The sequence below is a fragment of the Eleginops maclovinus genome, chromosome 11 (genome assembly GCF_036324505.1).
Source record: "Eleginops maclovinus isolate JMC-PN-2008 ecotype Puerto Natales chromosome 11, JC_Emac_rtc_rv5, whole genome shotgun sequence".
NCBI lineage: Eukaryota > Metazoa > Chordata > Actinopteri > Perciformes > Eleginopidae > Eleginops > Eleginops maclovinus.
The window spans coordinates 21,512,045-21,531,439 of NC_086359.1; the positions used below are offsets into that span (position 1 = coordinate 21,512,045).

General features: G+C 44.3%; 2 protein-coding genes across 7 annotated transcripts in view; one reads left to right on the forward strand and one right to left on the reverse strand.

Moving 5' to 3' along the window:
• auts2a (activator of transcription and developmental regulator AUTS2 a) overlaps positions 1-19,395 on the forward strand; it is a 306,284-nt gene that overhangs the window by 266,670 nt on the left and 20,219 nt on the right. For all 6 annotated transcript variants that reach the window (XM_063894507.1, XM_063894509.1, XM_063894508.1 and 3 more), the window contains one exon: positions 9,532-9,580. In XM_063894507.1, coding sequence (XP_063750577.1) covers positions 9,532-9,580 — 49 coding nt within the window. The remainder of the gene's footprint in view (positions 1-9,531; positions 9,581-19,395) is intronic.
• LOC134871693 (uncharacterized) lies at positions 4,063-7,431 on the reverse strand. The gene is made up of 4 exons (XM_063894513.1): positions 7,262-7,431; positions 6,430-6,727; positions 5,937-6,242; positions 4,063-5,189 (listed from the first exon to the last, which is right to left on the reverse strand). The coding sequence occupies exons 2-4, from the start codon at positions 6,724-6,726 to the stop codon at positions 4,401-4,403; spliced, it is 1,392 nt and encodes a 463-aa protein (XP_063750583.1). The 5' UTR covers position 6,727; positions 7,262-7,431; the 3' UTR covers positions 4,063-4,400.

Consider the following 19,395-nt stretch of genomic DNA (forward strand, 5'->3'; position numbering starts at 1 on the left):
TATGCAAAGTAGAGATTATATTTTGGCATTGTTATTTCCAGCTTGAAATTCTAAAAGTATGTCTTTGGCGATACTGATGGAAATTCTCAGGTCTTAAATCTCTCATTCTCTGTCAGGGTATTTGATTGATGCATTTTAAGAGAAAGGAGTGTTTCATTCCAACGCCTTCTTCCACTTCGTACTGTGTCCCAGTTTGTGAAACGGTTTAATGCTGGGTACATTTGTCTTTGTCTCCGTATGTGTGTTTGCATGCACAGCCGTGTGTCATCCCCACATTAATACAAGCACTGAGTGACACATTAATTTATGTCTGGCTACGTGTCTGAGGAATTGGGAAGAAAGAGCCTGTCAGTGCTGCTTGTCAGGGAGGGGTAGAGATTAGAGCCCGTTGTCATTGACAACCCAGTGCAGGCTCTGAGAGATAAGGTTGGATGTAATGACTGTTAAAAAAAACAAATAAATAAGAAAAATTAATTTCAAAAAAACATCCTCACTCCGCCCTCGAAAGCTTGGGGAAGAGGAGATGTTGGCATTTACAAGTGTGTGGGTTTATGTGTTAGCAATTAGAAATATTTCACAGTTCTTGGATTGCACGGCAACATTTGGACAATTCAGATCTTAAGCAACAAGCAGGGTGTGATCTAATCCCACCCCCTCCTCTGAGAAGATTTGTTTTTTAAATATCCATTTAAAGCAGGTTGTTTTTACTTTGAACTGTGTGCAGTGCATGTTTTCATCAGGCTTTATTTGTTCTTTCCAATAGTCTGATTATTGTACGTAAATATCCAGTGAAACATGACCTTGCTCTGGTTCACGTTTTATTGTTTCTCAGTCAGATTATTGGCATGGATAATAATGTGGAGCTCTTATAATTTATGCATTTTAAAAGACATTTAAAAAAACTGGAAAATCTGTTTGTCAGTTTTTTTCTTCAGATTTATCTTACACTTCTTATTTTAAGCAGCTCTAGCAGTGTTGCAATGTTGGTCTGTCATAAATTGGTCCAAAATTTGTTCCAGACATACATAGTTTTGGATAGATATCCATTTGACTTATCTGAGACATTCATCATCCCCAGAGGTTGATCCTTACACCTTTATTGGTCATGGCATTATATTTATTGTTACTGTTTGGTTTGTATTGTGAAATGTTACAACCATTGGATGGATTGCCACGAAATGTAGTGGCAGTAGTTGTGGTCCTCAGAGGATTGAACAAACCCTTTTGATGACCGTGCGCGGGTAATATTTGTGGTTTGAATGAAATGTCTCACGGTGAACTGCTATGATGCTGCACACATTCATGTTCCCCTCATTACGCTGTAGTCCTTTGTCTAGCTCAGGCGTTACCGTATTTTATTCTCAAAAAGATGACTGATCCTCACCACTCACGATGACTTTGTTCAATGTCATTCACTTTCCATTTCCTGGCCCCTCTATTCATTCCTACTTTAAATCATGAAATCTTTTTTGGCCATTGTAAAGCAAAGCACGATGTCTGAGTCAACAGGCAAAAGTAAGGAGAGCTTTTAACATATTACTAGTCGGCACTCATGTTACACTTATCAGTAATATTTTAAACGAGAGTAGATTTGTCATAATGGCAGGAAGCCTCATAAAAGCGAAACCAGTCCCCTGTGATTGTAATCTAGGAGAGAGTTCCTGTAAAATTAAACCATGGTTGTGGGGGGAGAGACAAACATGCCTCTGGTTTCTTTGAAGTGGGGAATCAGCATCCAAAAAAACGGAATAAAAGATGACAAAATGTCAGAGGGAAGCTGATGGTCTGAAGACAGAACTTACGTGCCCAGACAGCAATTACTGAGATACATAGCACACATCAAGACATTGTGTTTGATGTCAGTGCTTCATTCTCTTGCTCAGACATTGTGAGAATGTGCACTGTCCTCCTTTTTGTGTGTGTTAATCTCTGACGACCTTTAATTTGAATTCAAAAAAGTGTGCAGAAGCGATCTGTAAGCCGTTTGTTTGGCAGTGTGGTGGTAATCACAGACTTGTGGTTCTCTCAAATCTGATAATGACCATTTCAAATGGAGAACAGCCACTCCTTCATATATGCTTGTGCATTGGCCTGTGAAAACGAATGGTAGCCATTTTCTGTTGGTGGTGTAACCTCATCAATAAATACATATCTTGAAGCCAGCCATGTCATGCTTCTGAAGCCAAACCACCATTCGCTCTTGATGTTTCATCACAATCACCGCTTCAAACATAAGAATCCCTGTGATGTAATTACATCCAGCCACAGTTGGTACATTTGCAACTAATTTTAGAAATGATTTACTGCATTCTGTTTTCATGAACTGAGGCACTGTAAAGCTACATCATGTCACTGTCGTTATCTAAGATGTATTCCCACAGCCTGTGAGCAACAGTACGCCAGAGGTTAATGGCTTTATTAGTTTAATGTTGAATGCACAATGCTTACAACTGTGAAACACACAAGGGTGCATAGCAGGCGCTTCCAACTTGATGACCACATAATGTTCTTTCTCCCAGGCCTTTTGTGACCACAGCCTTTGTCCTCTGTAACTGAACCAAGTGGCTGGACTTTAACCAGCCATCTGAGGCCAATACCCTGCCTGCCCCCTGATGGTACTTCACTTTTTGTCCTTCATGTCCTCAGTGTGTCCATAAACAGCTATGCCAATCCCATTGTAGCTTGAAGAAAATGTGCTTTAAAATGAGCATCTGACTGCGGATTGGAGGAAAGTGCTGTAGAGTTGCCGCTCTGAATCGAAGACAACTGTACAGAATATCCCATTTCCCATGACTTCATGTTTGAATGGCCGGTCCAAGCAAGCCAGCGGACCGTCGGCCTCTCTGTTACCGAGGGACGGATTAGCATCTCAGCTATGAGCTAAGTCTGTTTTTTGCTCTGTGGTTGCTTGGGCTGCACTGGCAGGGAAATGCTTTGGAATGTGACTCTATTGTACACCCATTGACCTCCCAGCCAGTGGGTTAATACTCATTAGACAAGCTAGAGGATGCTAGGAATTGCACCATCAAGAGGTTTTCTCAGGAATGTCCAGCATTAGATCGGGATTCGCCCTATATGACAGATCGAGGCGAAGAAGGATGAGTGCTGTTGCTTCTCGGGTAAATGTTACTTTCAGGCCTGCAGTGTGAATCCTAACAAGAAAGTGTACTTTAAATCTGTGCGATTCCTTCTAAATACACACTCCATGGAAACGACTAGGAGCTGGCCACTTGAAGAAAGATGCTGAGCTCTGCAGGATCCAGCAGAGCTGTTTTTTGTGACCCTGGGTGGGCAGGCTAAGGAAAAAAAATCTTGGTGAAATGATCACAAAATTATAAACGTGGTAGTCATGATTTATGTCAGCAGTGTCAGTGGTGGAAGCTCGTTAGGTTTTCAGACTCTCCGGGTGGGCCGTGGAGAGCTAAAAGCTCAAATTGAAGGCTGAATGACCCAAAGTGCTTTTTATATTAGCAGCTGACCTCCCTTCAGGCCAGTGGGGTGGGAGTTGATCCAACAGGAAGAGCAGCCTGTGGGCTCCGAGGAGGTGCATGCTGCTCATAAAGGAGCGTTTTGTTTTTCCTCCCCTCACGGTAGCAGCACCCTACTGGGGAATTCATTAGGGGCTGACATCATCTCACTCAGTACAGAGTGAAAGAAAGAATATCTTTCTGCCTGCGCATTCCCCTCCCTCCCTGCTTTCTCTCATTCTCTCTCTCTCTCTGCCTCCTTATCTAGCTCTGGTGCGCTGCTGACTCTCCTTTTGCGCGCCATTTACGCAAAAGGTAGGGGAGAGTGGGGACGGTTGCAACACTTTTTGCTTTTCCTTGTGTATCTAAGACACCATTTGCAGTAGGAAGGCCAAATCTGTATATAATATACCCTCATCTGTCCCCTATCCACCCATAATTATATGACATGTGTAGGTTTTATTATACTGGATATATTTGCAATTTAATGGAAAGAGTGAAACGGTGCAACCGTCCCCACATAAGGGACGGTTGCAACACTTGTGTGGGACAGTTGAAACACGTATCAATTTGTTTTTAAAAATCATTCTTGACAATCATTTATCCTTTTTTATTTCATTATCTTAGTAACAAAAAGAAAAGGCAATAGTATAATAATAATAATAATAATTATCATTATTATAATAATAATAATAATATAAGCAATAGTATAATAACAATAATATAGCCTATCATAAGAACCATACAAAATCACAGACTTTTTTTTCTGTCAATTACATTTTAGTTGTTAACAAATTGATAATAGAAATAGAAATAGAGTGCCTGGATGAACTTTTTTGTCTTGAATTAACTGAACATAGCATAACAACATAACATAACATAACAATATAACATAACACTAGACATTGGAAAACATCAGACACCATCAGAAAATTAATCACTTTCGGTCTCACAATTGTGGCAAACGTACACTGAGCTGCCATCAGTGCAGGCTTCATGAGCCCACTTCTGACACATTAGACATTGTAGCCACACCTCCTTGGGCTTTGAGTAGCTCTCCAAGCAAACAATGCAAAAGGCCTCCTCTGAATGGCTATCTCTTTCAATGTTTTTCCTCTTTTGCTTTTGCTTTTTCTTTCCTCTCATTTCCTCAGTATTTCCAATTGGCTGCGGCTGCAGTGTGCTCTGGCTCAGCCTTCTCTTTCCTTTCTTTGTTTTGTTTTCTTCCTCCAACGCCTTCTTTTCAGGGGTATCTGTCAGAATTGTTGACTTTCGTTTTCTCCTGCCGTTTTCCTTTGCCTTGCGTTGGGTCGCTTTGGGATGGGGTCGGATGAGCTCAGGTGAAAACATGTGTACATCGAAGTACTGGCCAGAATTTGAGGGGAGACCACCTTGCACTGGAGGGGACACTGAGGAGGAGGACTGACTGGCAGGAACTTGAGGGGCCACTGAGGAGGAGGACTGACTGGCAGGAACTTGAGGGGCCACTGAAGAGGAGGACACACTGGCAGGAACTGGAGGGGCCACTGAGGTGGAGGGGAGAATGGCAGGAACTTGAGGGGCCACTGAAGAGGAGGACAGACTGGCAGGAACTTGAGGGGCCACTGAAGAGGAGGACACACTGGCAGGAACTGGAGGGGCCACTGAGGTGGAGGGGAGAATGGCAGGAACTTGAGGGGCCACTGAAGAGGAGGACAGACTGGCAGGAACTTGAGGGGCCACTGAAGAGGAGGACACACTGGCAGGAACTGGAGGGGCCACTGAAGAGGAGGGGAGACCACCTTGCACTGGAGGAGCTGTAGAGGGGGAATTGGACGGGCCCAGTGGCACTGTAGGATCAGGCCGGCCTGTAACCATGGATGGAGCGAAATCAGCGTCACTGAATTTCAGCCTGTCGAAAGGCCAAATTCCAGTGGTGATGAAACCTGCTGAGACATTGCCAGGTGTTCCGACCAGGGGGAAGGCAAGTCGAACAATTCCAGGGATGTCATAAATGGTCATCGGAAGGCCTGGGTGTGATCTCATCCATGAGTCACAGAAGGAGTTAACTTTCCCTTTGAGAGGGCCAAAGAAACTCCGGTCCAGTGGTTGGAGCCTGTGTGAGCAGTGGGGTGGGAAGGATAGCATTACAATGCCATTGGCACGGGAAAAATCAATTGCCCTGAGAGAGAGGTGAGAGGAGTGGTTGTCTAAGATCAGAAGGACCTTCGTATTCACTGATGCTCGTGTGTGGCGCTGGAAATGATGGAGGAATTCGATGAAATGTTCCTCCACCATCCAGCCTGATTTGTTTGCCACACCGATGCAGCCTGGTGGGCCATCTCTAATGAAGTGATCTTTGAAGTTGACCCTTGGGAATATAAACATTGGGGGAATCATGCTCCCCAATGCATTCCCGGCGCATGCCACTGTCACGAGGGTCCCCCTTTCTCCCGACGTGGCTGACCCCACCTGTCTGTCTCCACGCCTGGCGACAACCTGATCTGGCCTCTGAACAGTGGTAATGCCAGTCTCATCCATGTTCCATATGTCCTCTCCCTGGAAGTTGTTCTTTCGGAGGACTTCATCTAAATTATTGAAGAACAAGGACACATTGTGCCTATTGAAGTGTATATTACGGGCAAGACTGGTGGCTTGGGGGCGCCTTATTGACAAGGTTGGCTGGCGGTGTAGGAAGCCCATCAACCAATCGCGGCCAGCCAGGCCTGGCTCATCCCATGTCCCTGGGTATTGGCATCCATACCTGACAGCCAGCAGATAAGCCAGACGACGAACCTGAGAAAACGAATGAAAAACAAAGGATTAAAAACGAAAATAGGCTAAATGTCATGTATCTGGCGAGAGTCAGGGTAATTTTGCCTTACTCTGTCTCACAATGTTGTTGTTTTTTTATCTACATCTCACTCAGTCTTCATTAAATTCTGCATACACATCTAACTTAATAAGCAACTATCCTGCTTACCTCTTTAGTGCACAGCCCATAAAACATATCTGCAGCTGTCTTAAGGTAATTCGACAAAATAGCTTCCTGTTCAGCTGTAAAAACCCTCCTTGGCGTCCAGTATCCTGTCCTGATCTCTTCACCTGGACCTGCCCTCTCTAATTTCTTGCAGAATCGGTACAGTGTTGTGTGACAGATTTCAAACTCCTTCGCCACAGACCTCGCTGACCTGCCCTCACTCCTGATCACCTCTGCCGCCAAACGGAGCACTTGTACAGGGACACCCCTATCTGTCTTTCGCTCTCTGTTTCGTGGCATACTGAAAAAAGCAACATAATGAAATATATTGAAACATATGTATATATTAATTCTCTCTCTCTCACTCACTCACTCACTCACACACACACACAGGCCTATATATATGTGTATATATATATACTGTATACATATACAGAACATGTATATACATAAACACACGATAGGCTATATATTTATTTATGTAGGCCTAATATATAATATATATTTAATATATATTTATTTAATTTATATAATTTATTTATATATTTACATATTTTGAAACATTTTTATATCATATTATTCATTAATTAATGTCATGTGGGGCAGTTGCAACACATGGGGGACAGTTGCAACAAAGCGTTGCAACTGTCCCCACATAGTCAGACATTTTTATGCTAGACATGCAAACTCAACAGATTACCTCAGACACATGGTAGAAACTGCAATTTAAAGCTAAGATTCTGCAGATTTAAATGATACAACTTTAAAATATGTTGTACAAAACATTTAGAAACTATAAGAAAAGTTGTAAAAGTTAAAAAAATTACTTTTGTACCTTGATTTCTGGTTCTTCCAGAACAGATGCTCCAATCTTGCTGAAAAGTTGCAGGAAGAAAGAGGGTCTCACTGAGCATGTGCAAAATGAGTGTCATCACTGTAGCTCGTTTCTGATTGGAGGAATCCTCAGTGTTGCAACTGCCACATGTTGCAACCGTCCCCACTCTCCCCTACACGCGCTGATGTGCGCCTCAGAAATGTGAAGTCGAGCTCCAAGCTTCCCAGAAGCCCAAAAACACGCGTATGTTTGTCTGCTGAAGGAGCACGACTGAGGTTGAATTCAAGTTCGCCTGAAAATCAGGAAGTGGGAGGACCCGACCGTGAAGGCAGCAGCAGCAGCAGCAGCTCTCAGGCAGTCAGTCGCTGGATGAATGGGAGTTTGTCTGGTGCTTGGTAGCGGATGGGAGAGGCTCTCGAGTGCCCACGACCGGGATCCGTCAAAGAGAGCAGGGCAAACAGGCTCTGAAGCTGAACACACAGCGACAGCGGGCTCTTACCTGGTGAAGTTTCGCTCACTGCTTGTGTGATTTGGCTCCGTCTCCACAGAGGAAACTGGCCGTGCGCTTTGTTGGATTGGTTTGCTCCGTCGGACGCAGCCCCTCTTCTCTTTGCGCACCGACACACCAGCCCACCCGGATCCTGTTGGTTACTTCTCCTGGATATTTACGACAGGAGAATATAGGCGAAAAAATTCAAATTGTGTCCCTTGCAACCGGAGAAAGGTGGACCAAAGGATTTTTTCTCTCTTGTCGCCTCGTCTTGTTGCAGAAGCTCTCCGTGGCGAGACACATGGTTCCCTTTGTCCAAAAGGCGCAGTAGCTTTGTGAACGGCTTTGGGGTTTTTTGTTTTTTTTCTTGGAAAGGCTTCTTCTATGTTTGCATGGCTGTCCTCAATTTAAACGGAGTAGACTTCGCCGCCCTCTGTGTGGATTATATTATTTGAAAAGCAGAATGTGAAACGAGGCCATATTTAGCAGACCGAGAAAGTAATTTCCTGACTTATTTCCCTTCCTGCTAACCTTGCCACATCAAAGGTATGCTCGCTGGCTCTGAGCCGTTTATAATCTAAGATTTCATTGTGTGTGAAAAATGTCTACGTGGAATTTTTATAATAGTAAGCGTTTCTATGACCCCTCTTTTGCTGTCATTTATTCTGTAGCTTCATTGTTTACATTCTGTCAGTATTGCATTAGTGGAAAACACCTGATTCCTGACAAGGTTTTCTATCGAACAAACAACAACATTCATTTTGTTGCCCCTTCTCACGTTCTAATTTTTTTATTTTCGTTTGTTAAAATGAGTTGCTTCTCCTGCAGCCTTAATACATGACATATAAGATAAAAGACACGAGTTACATAGAAGCTGTCACAGCGCGCTGATTTTAAGTATCCCTAACATTAAGGTCTTTATGTCCCAAGGAAATACAACCTTAATGCCAAGGTGCAATGCTTTAACATAATTGTCTGATGTTTTGCATATTGCGTTATATAAATCTGAGTTGAGGAAATCCACAAAACCAGTTCTCAGAATATAATTGTATTCAGAGAAAGCTGTCAGTCTTCTTCCCATGTGCAGCTGAGAGGGTGTTGTTTTGTTGTTTTTTCCCCCTGTCGTTGCAACCTTTTTGTTACTTTGCAATATATTGTTTTTAAATATAATATTATTTATACGACTTAGTATTTTCACCCATATTACATTTGATTCAGATATAAATCCCAACTCGCAAATCTTATCCTCACTGTTGCTGTTCTTGGTGCTGCAGGAGGGCTGTGCTGTGTAGTCACGGAGCAACAGTGCCATCAAGTGGCCTGATAATGAATGAAGAGCCACTTATTTTTGTTTCAGTCTGATATCCAATATTGGTTTTGATCATGATGCTCAGGTTACCCCAAATTATTCAGGACAGAATTTTTGGCAAGACGGGAAGTGGACACTGGATATGTTTTCTCTTTCAGGCGCTTTAATTTGACATTGAGGGTTGTTGAAATTGAGATCATATGAAGTACAAATTATAACACTTATATTAAAAGCACCTAATAAACCTTACTGAGGCGAAATTAAGGATTTAGGTTTACTTTATCCAAAATGACAGTTTAATGAGTGTAGTGTAATGGTAATTTGCCCTAAGCATGTCATATCCTCCCAGTCAGCAGCCATTTCTCTGCACTGAACCAATAAATGATATCCAGGAGCAGGTTTGGAAATGTTGCTGTAAAATGATATGGTACTGTGATGATATTCCTCTAATTGCACTCTCTTCTTCTCAAGGTCTCCGATGCCAGCTCAGAGAAATTCTTCAGCACAGCTGCAGTTAAAGGTACAGACATTTTTTCTTTTTACCGCGCTGTATGTTGTCAATATGATGGTGCAGGTGTAATACCAATCTCCCGGTTGGCATTGCCGTCTTGAAATTGGAATGCGTTGTCCCAGTGCGGCAATTTGTATTTATGGTTGTTAGAGATAATGCCACAGCAATAACGCATCACATCCATAAAAGTGATCCAATTTACCCACGGTGCACAGGTATGAAATACAGAAAAACAGAGACATGAAAGGACCTTCTCTCTCTGCCAGAATGGAATATGCATGATCCACCCTAAAAAGGTCATGCTGTTGCTGTTACATTTATGTACCATGTTGCCCTGTGTGGTGTTGGTGACAATTTGTTGCAAAAGTGCAGGAGGACTTGTCCAGAAGCCAGAGGAGGAGGAGGATGAGGAGGATGTACTAATGCTGCAGTGAATGAAGAAAGGCCAGGGGAGGCATCTGTTTGGGGCCTCGCTGTGCCAACACCACATGTGACCTCATTATCAAGTCACTAATTTGCTGTTAAAAGCATCCCCATTTTTTCGGCTCGGGCATAATGGAGGTGCCCTGCGTAAATGGACGTTTCTCTGTAATGGGAGGGAGTTATCATGCAGTGCGGGAGGGAGGCTCTGAGATGAGGGGTTATGACCCCTTCAGGGCTGTGGCAGGAGGGGGACGATGATAGTAGCCCTGCACCTTCCGCCGCACAGACCTCTCAACACATTTCCCACATTCTGGCCTTTGATTCCCTCCAGGGCTTGATTTGTGGCGTCCATCAGGGGGGGCTCAATGGCCATGCTTGACAGGGAGTTTTCCTTTTGAACGTGCTTCTCTGTGGACTGATTTGGTTCCCTTGAAAGGATTAAGGCCCCCTTTGTGCAACCTAAATCAACAGAGGGCCCCCCTCTAAGAAAGAACCTGAGTGGGGAAACAGTACACAAAATACGCTTTCTCTCTGCTGCATGATAGTCCTCTGTCTTGGCCCCTATTCCCATTTAAATATCCCCTCCTTTCTTCTCTTTTACCATCTCAGTCCCCTCCTCCTCTCCTGCCATGTGCTAATGCTTGCCGCTGTTGCAAAAGGCCAACAAAAGAATCCAGGTGCAGGGAGAGCCAGGACCACTGGTATTTTTATGGGGGACAGTGTTGAGATTGAAAGAGTTGGGTGAGTATTTGTGAGAGGGACTGCTATGTCTCTAATGCAACCAAACCCCAGACCAAGCAACAGCTCCAACAAATTTGGCGAGAGGCTTTTTTGTGTGACGCTGTGTCAATATTTGCCAAAAGGCAGGTGCAAAAAGACCAAAAAAAACGATAACCTTGATGCAGCAGAGCTAAATGGAAATATGAGTCATTCATTTGCAAATGATGAAATCTATAGACATTGGTGTAAAAATGCGACTTTACTACTGATGCAAATAACTTCATTGGCACTTGGAAAAAGTAAATAGAGTTGTATTTATGTTATATAATGTTTATTGTTCTGGATGAGCCAAAAGCTTATTTCACATTGTGACTGATAGGGACAAAAGTGAGACACATTATTATATCCTAACCAACAGAGCTTTGAGAAGGCTATTATAATTCAGCAGCTGATGTGTAGCTTTGGTAATGATTGACTGTTGGCTTTTATTCTCTGCAGCAAGACTGGAAATCAGCCCAGGGCAACCTCGGGTCTCTTTGAAGACTTAGTGCTGGTCCCTCATCTTTTAATCTCACAGCCTTCTCACCTACTCAATAATTACAGTGTATCTTTCATGCTACCTCAAAAGCAATGTGTCTCTTTTTTCCTTTCTGCCTGAGGCCTCCGCTGCATTTTTAAAAGAAAATCCAACTGATGAGAATGTGGCTTTTGTGTTTTTTAGACGTTGATTTTGTTTTCCCTGCCTCTTGTGTAAGCCTCACCTCGAGGCCGTCGCTGTCAGCTGTGCATAGCTGTCTAATGTGGAGCTTACAGTCGCCATCACTCTGTTTGCCTGGCTGTTTTTCTCCCGGCTCACTTTGGGTTCAATTTACCCAGGAATGGATTTCATTAACTGAGAGTCATTAAATGTTAGCCCTAATTACCGCGCTTGTCAATGTGCCTGCAGGTGTCAGCCAGCGAACCTGATTCATTGGCACTGCAGGAGAGTAAGCACAAGTTAAAACGATGCCGTGTAGTCTATTTGCCAGCAGTGAAATAAACAACTTTTATGAAGCTGCTTCCAAGGCGCCGTGGGTGAAAATCGGTAACCAAGCCTTATTAAGGCTGAGACTGCTGCCCAGGGAGGGGGTTGAAGTGCTGGGCCGCACAGATACTGATGATGACAAACCAGCACAGCGTGTCACCACAAAGGCCTGCAGACAGATCTATCAAATGATTAAAGCTGTGTCCCCAGGCAGTAATATCTTGTCACCCGCTTACATTCCCATCCTTTATGATATTGTCAATCCACAAGTCATCCCAGAGACTCTGCCAAGTCATTGGAGAACCGAGACTAAGCTCACTGTGCATTGTTTGGTGAGCGTAGCCCCAGCAGCCAGATTAAGATAATGCTGCATGACATTTAAAAAGCTCCCCAGCCGTTTATCAAGAGTAGGTTTGAGCATGTTCTCATCAGTGAACTGTTGAGATGGGTGTCTATTTGGAATAGAAAAGCTGCTTTGGACTGAAAATAACTAGATAATGAAATAATGCTATAATCCCAACGCTTTTTATTGTCTTTTACCTACCTACACATTAGCAAAGTTGCACCTCAACTTATTGAGAAAGAACTTCCTCGTTATTTTTCAGTTAAAGGTAGAGACTGAGCACTTGAGATTTGTATTTGTTGGATAGATGAAGAGGCTAGTCCCTTGTGAGAAATATCCTGCAGCTGTGTCTAAGATGTGTGACTGGGTGCAGTGCGGGGGTAAATGAGGTGGACAGCGTAGTGATTCTCCCTCCCGCCTCAGAACATCGCTGATTTCACAATGCTTTACTGGAGTTAATGTGAAAATGAAGCGCTGCTACAGCGAGACCTGGGGCTGACGCCAGCGTGAAGAGCGCCGCTGGTGAAGTGTGTCAGGCTTGAGTGCGTCTGTCACCAGGGGAGAGAATAATGTGCGATGTGGAAGGTGTAATTTGCAGTGCTGATGGCATTGTTTAAAAAAATAGTGGAAAGAGGAAAGCAGAGGTGAACTTTTGTGGCAGATATCACAGCTGAAGAGCTCCCTGGATTGTCATAGAGAGCTCTGCTGCCAGTAAAATTGCCTGTGAGCATATTACTGTTGTGTGGGAGGGAGCCGAGGGCTTGTTTTTCTCTCTCTGTTTCCTAAGAGCTGGACTGGTGATGGAGTTGTGTACTTCAGGCTGTGGGCCGCCACCTGCTGTAATCTCAGGTGATACAGAGAGCAACAATCACGCCACAAATCACCCAGGCAGCTCCCTAACTCATTCAGTGGACTGGAAAGAGAAGGTTGGCCTTTCACAGCACCAGTGTTGGTTTACTGCCCCAGGCTCCCTGCGCTGGCCTCCTGCTGACCCCTGCCGTCTGTGTGGGTTTGTGTGTCGAGGAATCGGGGCCGCCTTTGGAACTTGACCTGATGCACAGTGGAAAGATGACCTGACCACCATTGGCCTTGCATACGTTCTTATTTAGTGCTGCAGTCAAGATCACTCTCTTCTTCTGCACCAGGAGCAGCAAGGCCACAGAGAGGTCGTGGCCCCCTTTCCTCTAGACTGCTGGAATAAAGCATTGTTGTTTCGGCTTACAAAGGCTTTACTCAAATCGAAATGCTCTTTTGATATTTAGTAACCGTGCATGTTTGGAGAAATAACACAGGGATCTGAAGGATACTTCAATGAAGCAGGCTCCAGGCATTTCACCAGAGCTCTTTGCTTCTGTTGGTTACCCGTACCATGCTAGGAGCATTTAATGTATCTCTAAGGGGTAAAGGAAGCTTACCGTAATATTCTGTGCTGCACAGAGGGGAGGCCTGCCCCTTTCTTCCTCTCCATGGCTGTAACTGTAGAGAGAAAGGCTGTAATTCATGGCCATGAAAGGGGGGGCGCTCCAGCCATGCCTCATCTGCTGACACAGCCAAACAGAGGTTAAGAAATCAAGGACAGCACTGGCAGATTTACTGCCTCGCTGTCGCAAACAATGGTGAAGCCCCCATGTCTTCAGTTCACATTTACTGTGTCTGTCTGAAAAACAAGTCCAGCTTTACATAAGTAGCACAATCAGACCAATATGTATCCTGATTGTCTCCTTTTGCCTCCTGCTCACCTGTTACAGTCATAACATTTGTACTATGGTCTAGATCTTGAATTTCTGGCATATAATCAGTCTAGAAAATACTGAATGTGAAACCAAGGGTCCAGCTGGTGCCCACTTGGTATTTTTGTTGATTGAGGATCAGTTTTAAGGAAATGTTCTGCATGGGTCTGTTGAAGCACTGTGGGCCAGTCTCCTGCCATCCACTCCGGCAACACAAAGAGGTCATTCAGAGTTTGTTCCCCGTCCTGAGGTTAGAGACTAAGTAAATCCATCCATCTTAATGCACTTATTTCAGCACCAGGAGAGCTGGAGGGAGACTGTGTAAACACTCCTATATCCGACATGCCACACTAAACCCAAAGAGCCTGGAACCCATCAGGACAAAATGAAAGGTCTAGCTACATCTCAAACACAAACATTTAAATGGGCTGCACTCCAGAGATCAAAGTGAAAGGCCTTGGTTTTCCTGCTGGCCCCCTTGCGTCTGCCACACAGAGATATGTGGCGGTTTAGCAGCCAGTCAGGGTTGAATGCTGAGCAACTGTATAATGTACACGTCTGTTTCTCTCCGGTCTCTGAGGGAACGCTCTGTGGCAGATTTTCTGTTGGTCTAAGTAAAGTAGAAGGATTCCTGTAAGCATGTTTATTCAAAGATCCGGCTGTGTTAACAGGATAATATTTAGAATTATAATGACAGAGACAAAGATTGTTTTGTCTTTGCTGATTTAAAGTGGACCCAGTTTGGTCTCTTTAAGCCACGTCTTTCACTTGTATGGAGGATGGAGATGCTAGAGTAGTGGAAGTGGATGGAAGTGTTGAAAGCAGCAGTCTCCTCTTCCCAAGAGATGTCCTCCCCCATCACCATCACCAGCATCTACTGATCCAATGTGACACCAACCACTCTCTTGCCAACTTTGCAGCATTAACAGGGTCATAACACCACACACACACACACACACACACACACACACACACACACACACACACACACACACACACACACACACACACACACACACACACACACACACACACACACACACACCAATTATCAACACCCAGCCATTCCCAGTGCGCTGTTGGTGTGTTCAGGCCAATTATGCCTGTGTCAGTCTTTGGTCCCTGCGGTAGAGGTGACATTGCCAAAGAGGCAGATAGAGCAGACTGCCTTAATGAGGCCTCATGGTGGCTTAGAGGTGTGTGTGCATTACTGTGTGAGCACCTGTGTGTGTGCATAACATCCTGAGTGCTGGTCCAGAATGATCTGTCCTTCTATCTCTGTCTTTTCCCTACTCAAGGTCTTCCCCCTCCAGCCATTTCCACCTCGCCGCCTCTTCAGTGATTTTAAGTACCCGCTGCTGCCTCATGATGTCATTGCAGCAAACAAAATTTGGTTCTGGTGAATAACTCGAGGGCCTCTGTCCCAGAAATGCAGCATAGCAGCTTTTGCAGATACATGCACTTAAAAGGAGATGGGATTAACACAGCGGATAAGATGTAAGTGTTGACTGGGAAACGATTTCCCCAACGGGGCTGCTGTGAGCAGCATGAAGTAGGATTTGGTCTCTTTTGAAACTAAAATAACCCCTGATGTATATAACAAAGCATTTTGCATTAAATAGTGATAAAGAGAACTAATGAGACAGTGCCAGAAGGCCACCAATAAGTGTTTATCTGTTCAGACTTTTTTGAGTCTGTGAAAACTACAGGGCAATCATGTTCAGGCTTGTTTGTCCTGCATCAAATAAATCGCCACTACTGTAATCCTCAACTGGCACTGTAGGAATCCTGTGTGTAGAGGCTTTGAGTCAGACTTTGTGGTTTAACACCTCCATATACTGTTGTCAATTAGGAAAAGGGAAGAGGTTGGGACAAGGAGTCTTTCTGTTTGCCTCTCCACTCCTGCAGTACCAGACCAGGGTAAGCACGCTGGAAGTGAAAGTGGTGTAAGCACAGCCTTTAAGACACCCAAAAGGCTGAGAGAGAGTCTGAGCAGGATTGATGATAGCAAGGCTTTAATTGCTCCCACAAGAAAAGAGGTTATCTTTTTTTCTTCTGTCTCACCCTCTCTGATTCTCATAAATATGCAGGGCAGAAATAAAGCCCTGATGAGCCACAGGGCAGATTAAATAGGACTATAGAGCAGGACTCTGGTTTGTTAGCAGCAGTTTTTTAGATCCCTTGCATGTGTTTCTGCTCTGCACACACATTGCCTGGCTTTCATTTGTCTCAGCCCATTTCCACAGGCTACTGCTGCTGTTGTGATGGGGCAGTCAGAGCTTTAGTGCAACATTGCCCCCTGGTGTTGGGTGTCATCTCTTCATAGATTGTAACTGCTTTAGAGAGTGTGGGGAGAGGAAACGGTTTATTTGGGATTTATTTTAGGACTTTTGAAGCATGTCTGTTTGTTATACACAAAGTGTAACACAATGATCCGTTTTATCTCCATTCTTTGGACATCATCTCTGGCGTTTGGCCACCTTTTCTTAGCAGCCATCCCAAACCCATCGAAGTCCATCAGACTGTCACCATCTGTTACAGATTAAGCTACTCCTGAAGGAGGCTGTTTGAATTCGGGGTTCCAGCAGTCCTTCTTTATTCCACGTGTCAGGTTTTACTGTAAACACTGTTGTACAAAAGCCAAAATCCCAGAAGGGATTGCTTTTTCAGGCCTTTCAAGCCAATTGCAAACGGGCTGTTGCGCCTTTACAGGCTGCACGTCTGGTTTAGCTCTTAGCGTGCTGAGACGGGGGCTCTTCTGGGCCATTTAGAGGCAAAGCTGGGAAGCCGTGTTTGGAAGCTTTTTCCCCTAAACCCTACACACAGTTAGTGTGCAGTGTGGTGTTGTGATGTATGAATCCCCTGGCCATGCCTGACACTAGCAAGCCTGTCTGAGCCCATGTCTTCGCAGAGGAGGAGGCCGCGGACAGAGGCAGCATTGTTCCCCTAAAGTAACCCAAGCTTAGGGCGGCTGCTGCCCAAAGGGGGATATCAAGTTGTTCTCTCCCCACCAACAACACAATCCCAGCTTAAGCTCTGAGGCTTGACGAGGGAGCAGAGAGGCAGCTGAATGTTTGGACGACGGTGCAGTTCAAATAAACAGCTCAAATCCTAACCAGCCTCCTCTACACCAAACCTCCCGCGCCAAGTTATGCAGTCCCACAGCCATGGCTCATCAGCCTGAAGCTTGCCAAAAGCTCTCAGCTAATTTGCGGTGTTATTTTTGAAAGCATGTTGATGTGGATGCACTGAGGTTTCCTGAAAAAGAAGGGCTGTGAGAAAAGGGTGAGAACTTAAGCCCAGTAACATCTCCCTCCTTCCCCTTTTGTGAGCGATGGGTCGGTTTACCACCACATCAGCAGACCACACAGCATTTCCAGGATAGAGGGAAAGAGGGATGAGAGTATGAGGAGAAGAAGGAGGGCCATTAACAGCTTTGTTTCTGCCCTGGGTGTCCGGCTAATCCAACTGCAGTGAAACCTGAGCGACGGGTTAATGAGACGGCACTTGCCACACTTGCACAAATGCACGTAGGCTGCTTCTGTAATGCCGAACATTTCAAAAAGAGAATGCTATATGCAAATTGATAATTCACCAGATTTTCAGACATTTGATCCATGCATTGATTTGTTTCTGGAATGAGTTTTTCTTATACGGTGTTAACTCTGCAGGCTTTTTTGAATCTGAGCCTTACATGCGGCCTGTGTGTGAGGTGTGTAACACCAGTTGGCCCCATTTGAAAGAGAGTGAAAGAGGCCCAGACTGATGACTCTCTGGGGAGAGATTTCTCTTTCCAGCCTTCCATGCCTCTCTCCCTGGTGAAATCATGGTGGTGTCAGTGTGTCAGCTCGAACTGTCACTCTCCCTATTGCTGCTAGCCATTTACTCTCATGCTCTGCCTCCTGGCTGAAGAGAGGGAGGGGGGTAAGGAAGGAATACAACAGAAAGGACTTTTTCTACATTTCACACAATGGGTGAGCAAACCATCAACACCTCTTGATGCAATTTGAGGGTCTCAAATGAAAAAAGATAGAGGTAAGGGTGTCAATCACGTCAGGAGCCTTCAGTACAGTTAACAGGAATCCCCCATGGATTGGTTTGGTACAGTCCATTAGGATGAGCTGAGAGAGCTGCATGGAGGACAGGCTGACACCGAACAGATCCAGGCAGCCACATACAGTAGAGCTGCACTTCATGCATCTCCACCACAGTGGCATTGGACCTGTTGACCGGTAGAGTTTCTTTGTGTGTGAGAGAGTAAAAGAGTGAGTGAAGGTGTTTATGAGCGACTGTGGGTTTTTATGAGCATGTGACTGTAATTGAGAGTTAGGCATGCCTGTGTTTGAAGTCTGTTGGCTCAACTGGCGATTGTCTTTTGTTTCCCTCAGCTGCCACAGTAACTGACAAGAAACACATGTAGCAGTGGCAGCCAGTGTGTTGTGAAACTCTGGGGTTGTGCTGATCTCTCAGTTTTCTGATATTCTGGTTGTAGATGTGTGATTAACTAGCTCCGCCAAGCAGGTTTAATGTGGTTAGTTGGTAGGTTTGTTTGTCTTTTGTCAGGATTAAGGATGAACTTGGTTGAAAGGTGAAGCATTGGCTGTGTAAGAACCCATTACATTACTAATGGAAACAGCCTGTGCCCTTCTAGTTAATTTTGTGCCCTTCTAGTTAATTTTGCTCTGAGCTTGTGATTTGACACGTTATTTGAATTACCATTCTTGAGACACTGTAATGAAAAAGTGCCTGGACATTGTATTTGTTGTATCACACATTGCCTAAGGTGGGCGGATGTGTTACTGCAAGTTATGAAGCTGTGTTTAATGTGGGGGAGGAATAGCACATCTTAGAACTCACATCACAAACCAATCTAAAGTAAAAGCATTCAACCCATTGCCTTTATTTTTGCTTGAATTGAAAGCACCCTGTTTGGTAAAGGACTAGACACATAATTGTGGTGCTTTTCAACACAGAAATATAAAAAAAAAATACATGCACAGTTCTATTCTCCAGCCTTGGGAAAGAATGCATATAAAATCAGCTGAGCTTTGCAATGGAAAAGATGCATGCTAAGCATTTTAGATAAAGATGTATGCTTTTATGTTGTGGTCAGCAATGTCTTTTAGCTGTAAATGTATATAGATAAGATGAAAGCAAATTAAATATAACAAAGCAATATTTAGATAAAATATATTTGTTATTTCACAATGCCCAGCGTTTTTTTCACCTTTCACCTGTTTAAGCTTTGTCAGTCCGTCCCGGTAGCAAACAGTACCTTTTAAATACCTAACGTATCAGTGAGTGTCTCGTGTCCTCAGCCAGACATGATGCTTCTGTGTGTATCTCTAGGGAGTGTCCTGCACACAAAGAGTGAATACCTACCATTCCTCACTGGTAGAGATATCAGGCCCTGTGAGGAGTCCTATCAGCTGGATTGTGTTCATCTGACATGTTGAGGTCAAATGTTCTGGCTCGCTCCACAGCTGCCTTGTCTCTCGGTGTAGTTTTACACCACTGTGACAGTGTGTGCTGACCAATTGCTGTGGACTGGATGGATCCTCATTACACGCTGCTGTTATTTCAA

Bases quoted from the DNA above. Each gene is read 5' to 3' on its own strand.
- LOC134871693 (XM_063894513.1), bottom strand. From the start codon at position 6,726: ATGCCACGAAACAGAGAGCGAAAGACAGATAGGGGTGTCCCTGTACAA. The intron at 6,243-6,429 runs GTAAGCAGGATA...TCGTTTTCTCAG, and splicing joins ATGGGCTGTGCACTAAAGAG to GTTCGTCGTCTGGCTTATCT. The intron at 5,190-5,936 runs AGGCGTGGAGAC...TCCTCCTCTTCA, and splicing joins GGCCAGATCAGGTTGTCGCC to GTGGCCCCTCAAGTTCCTGC.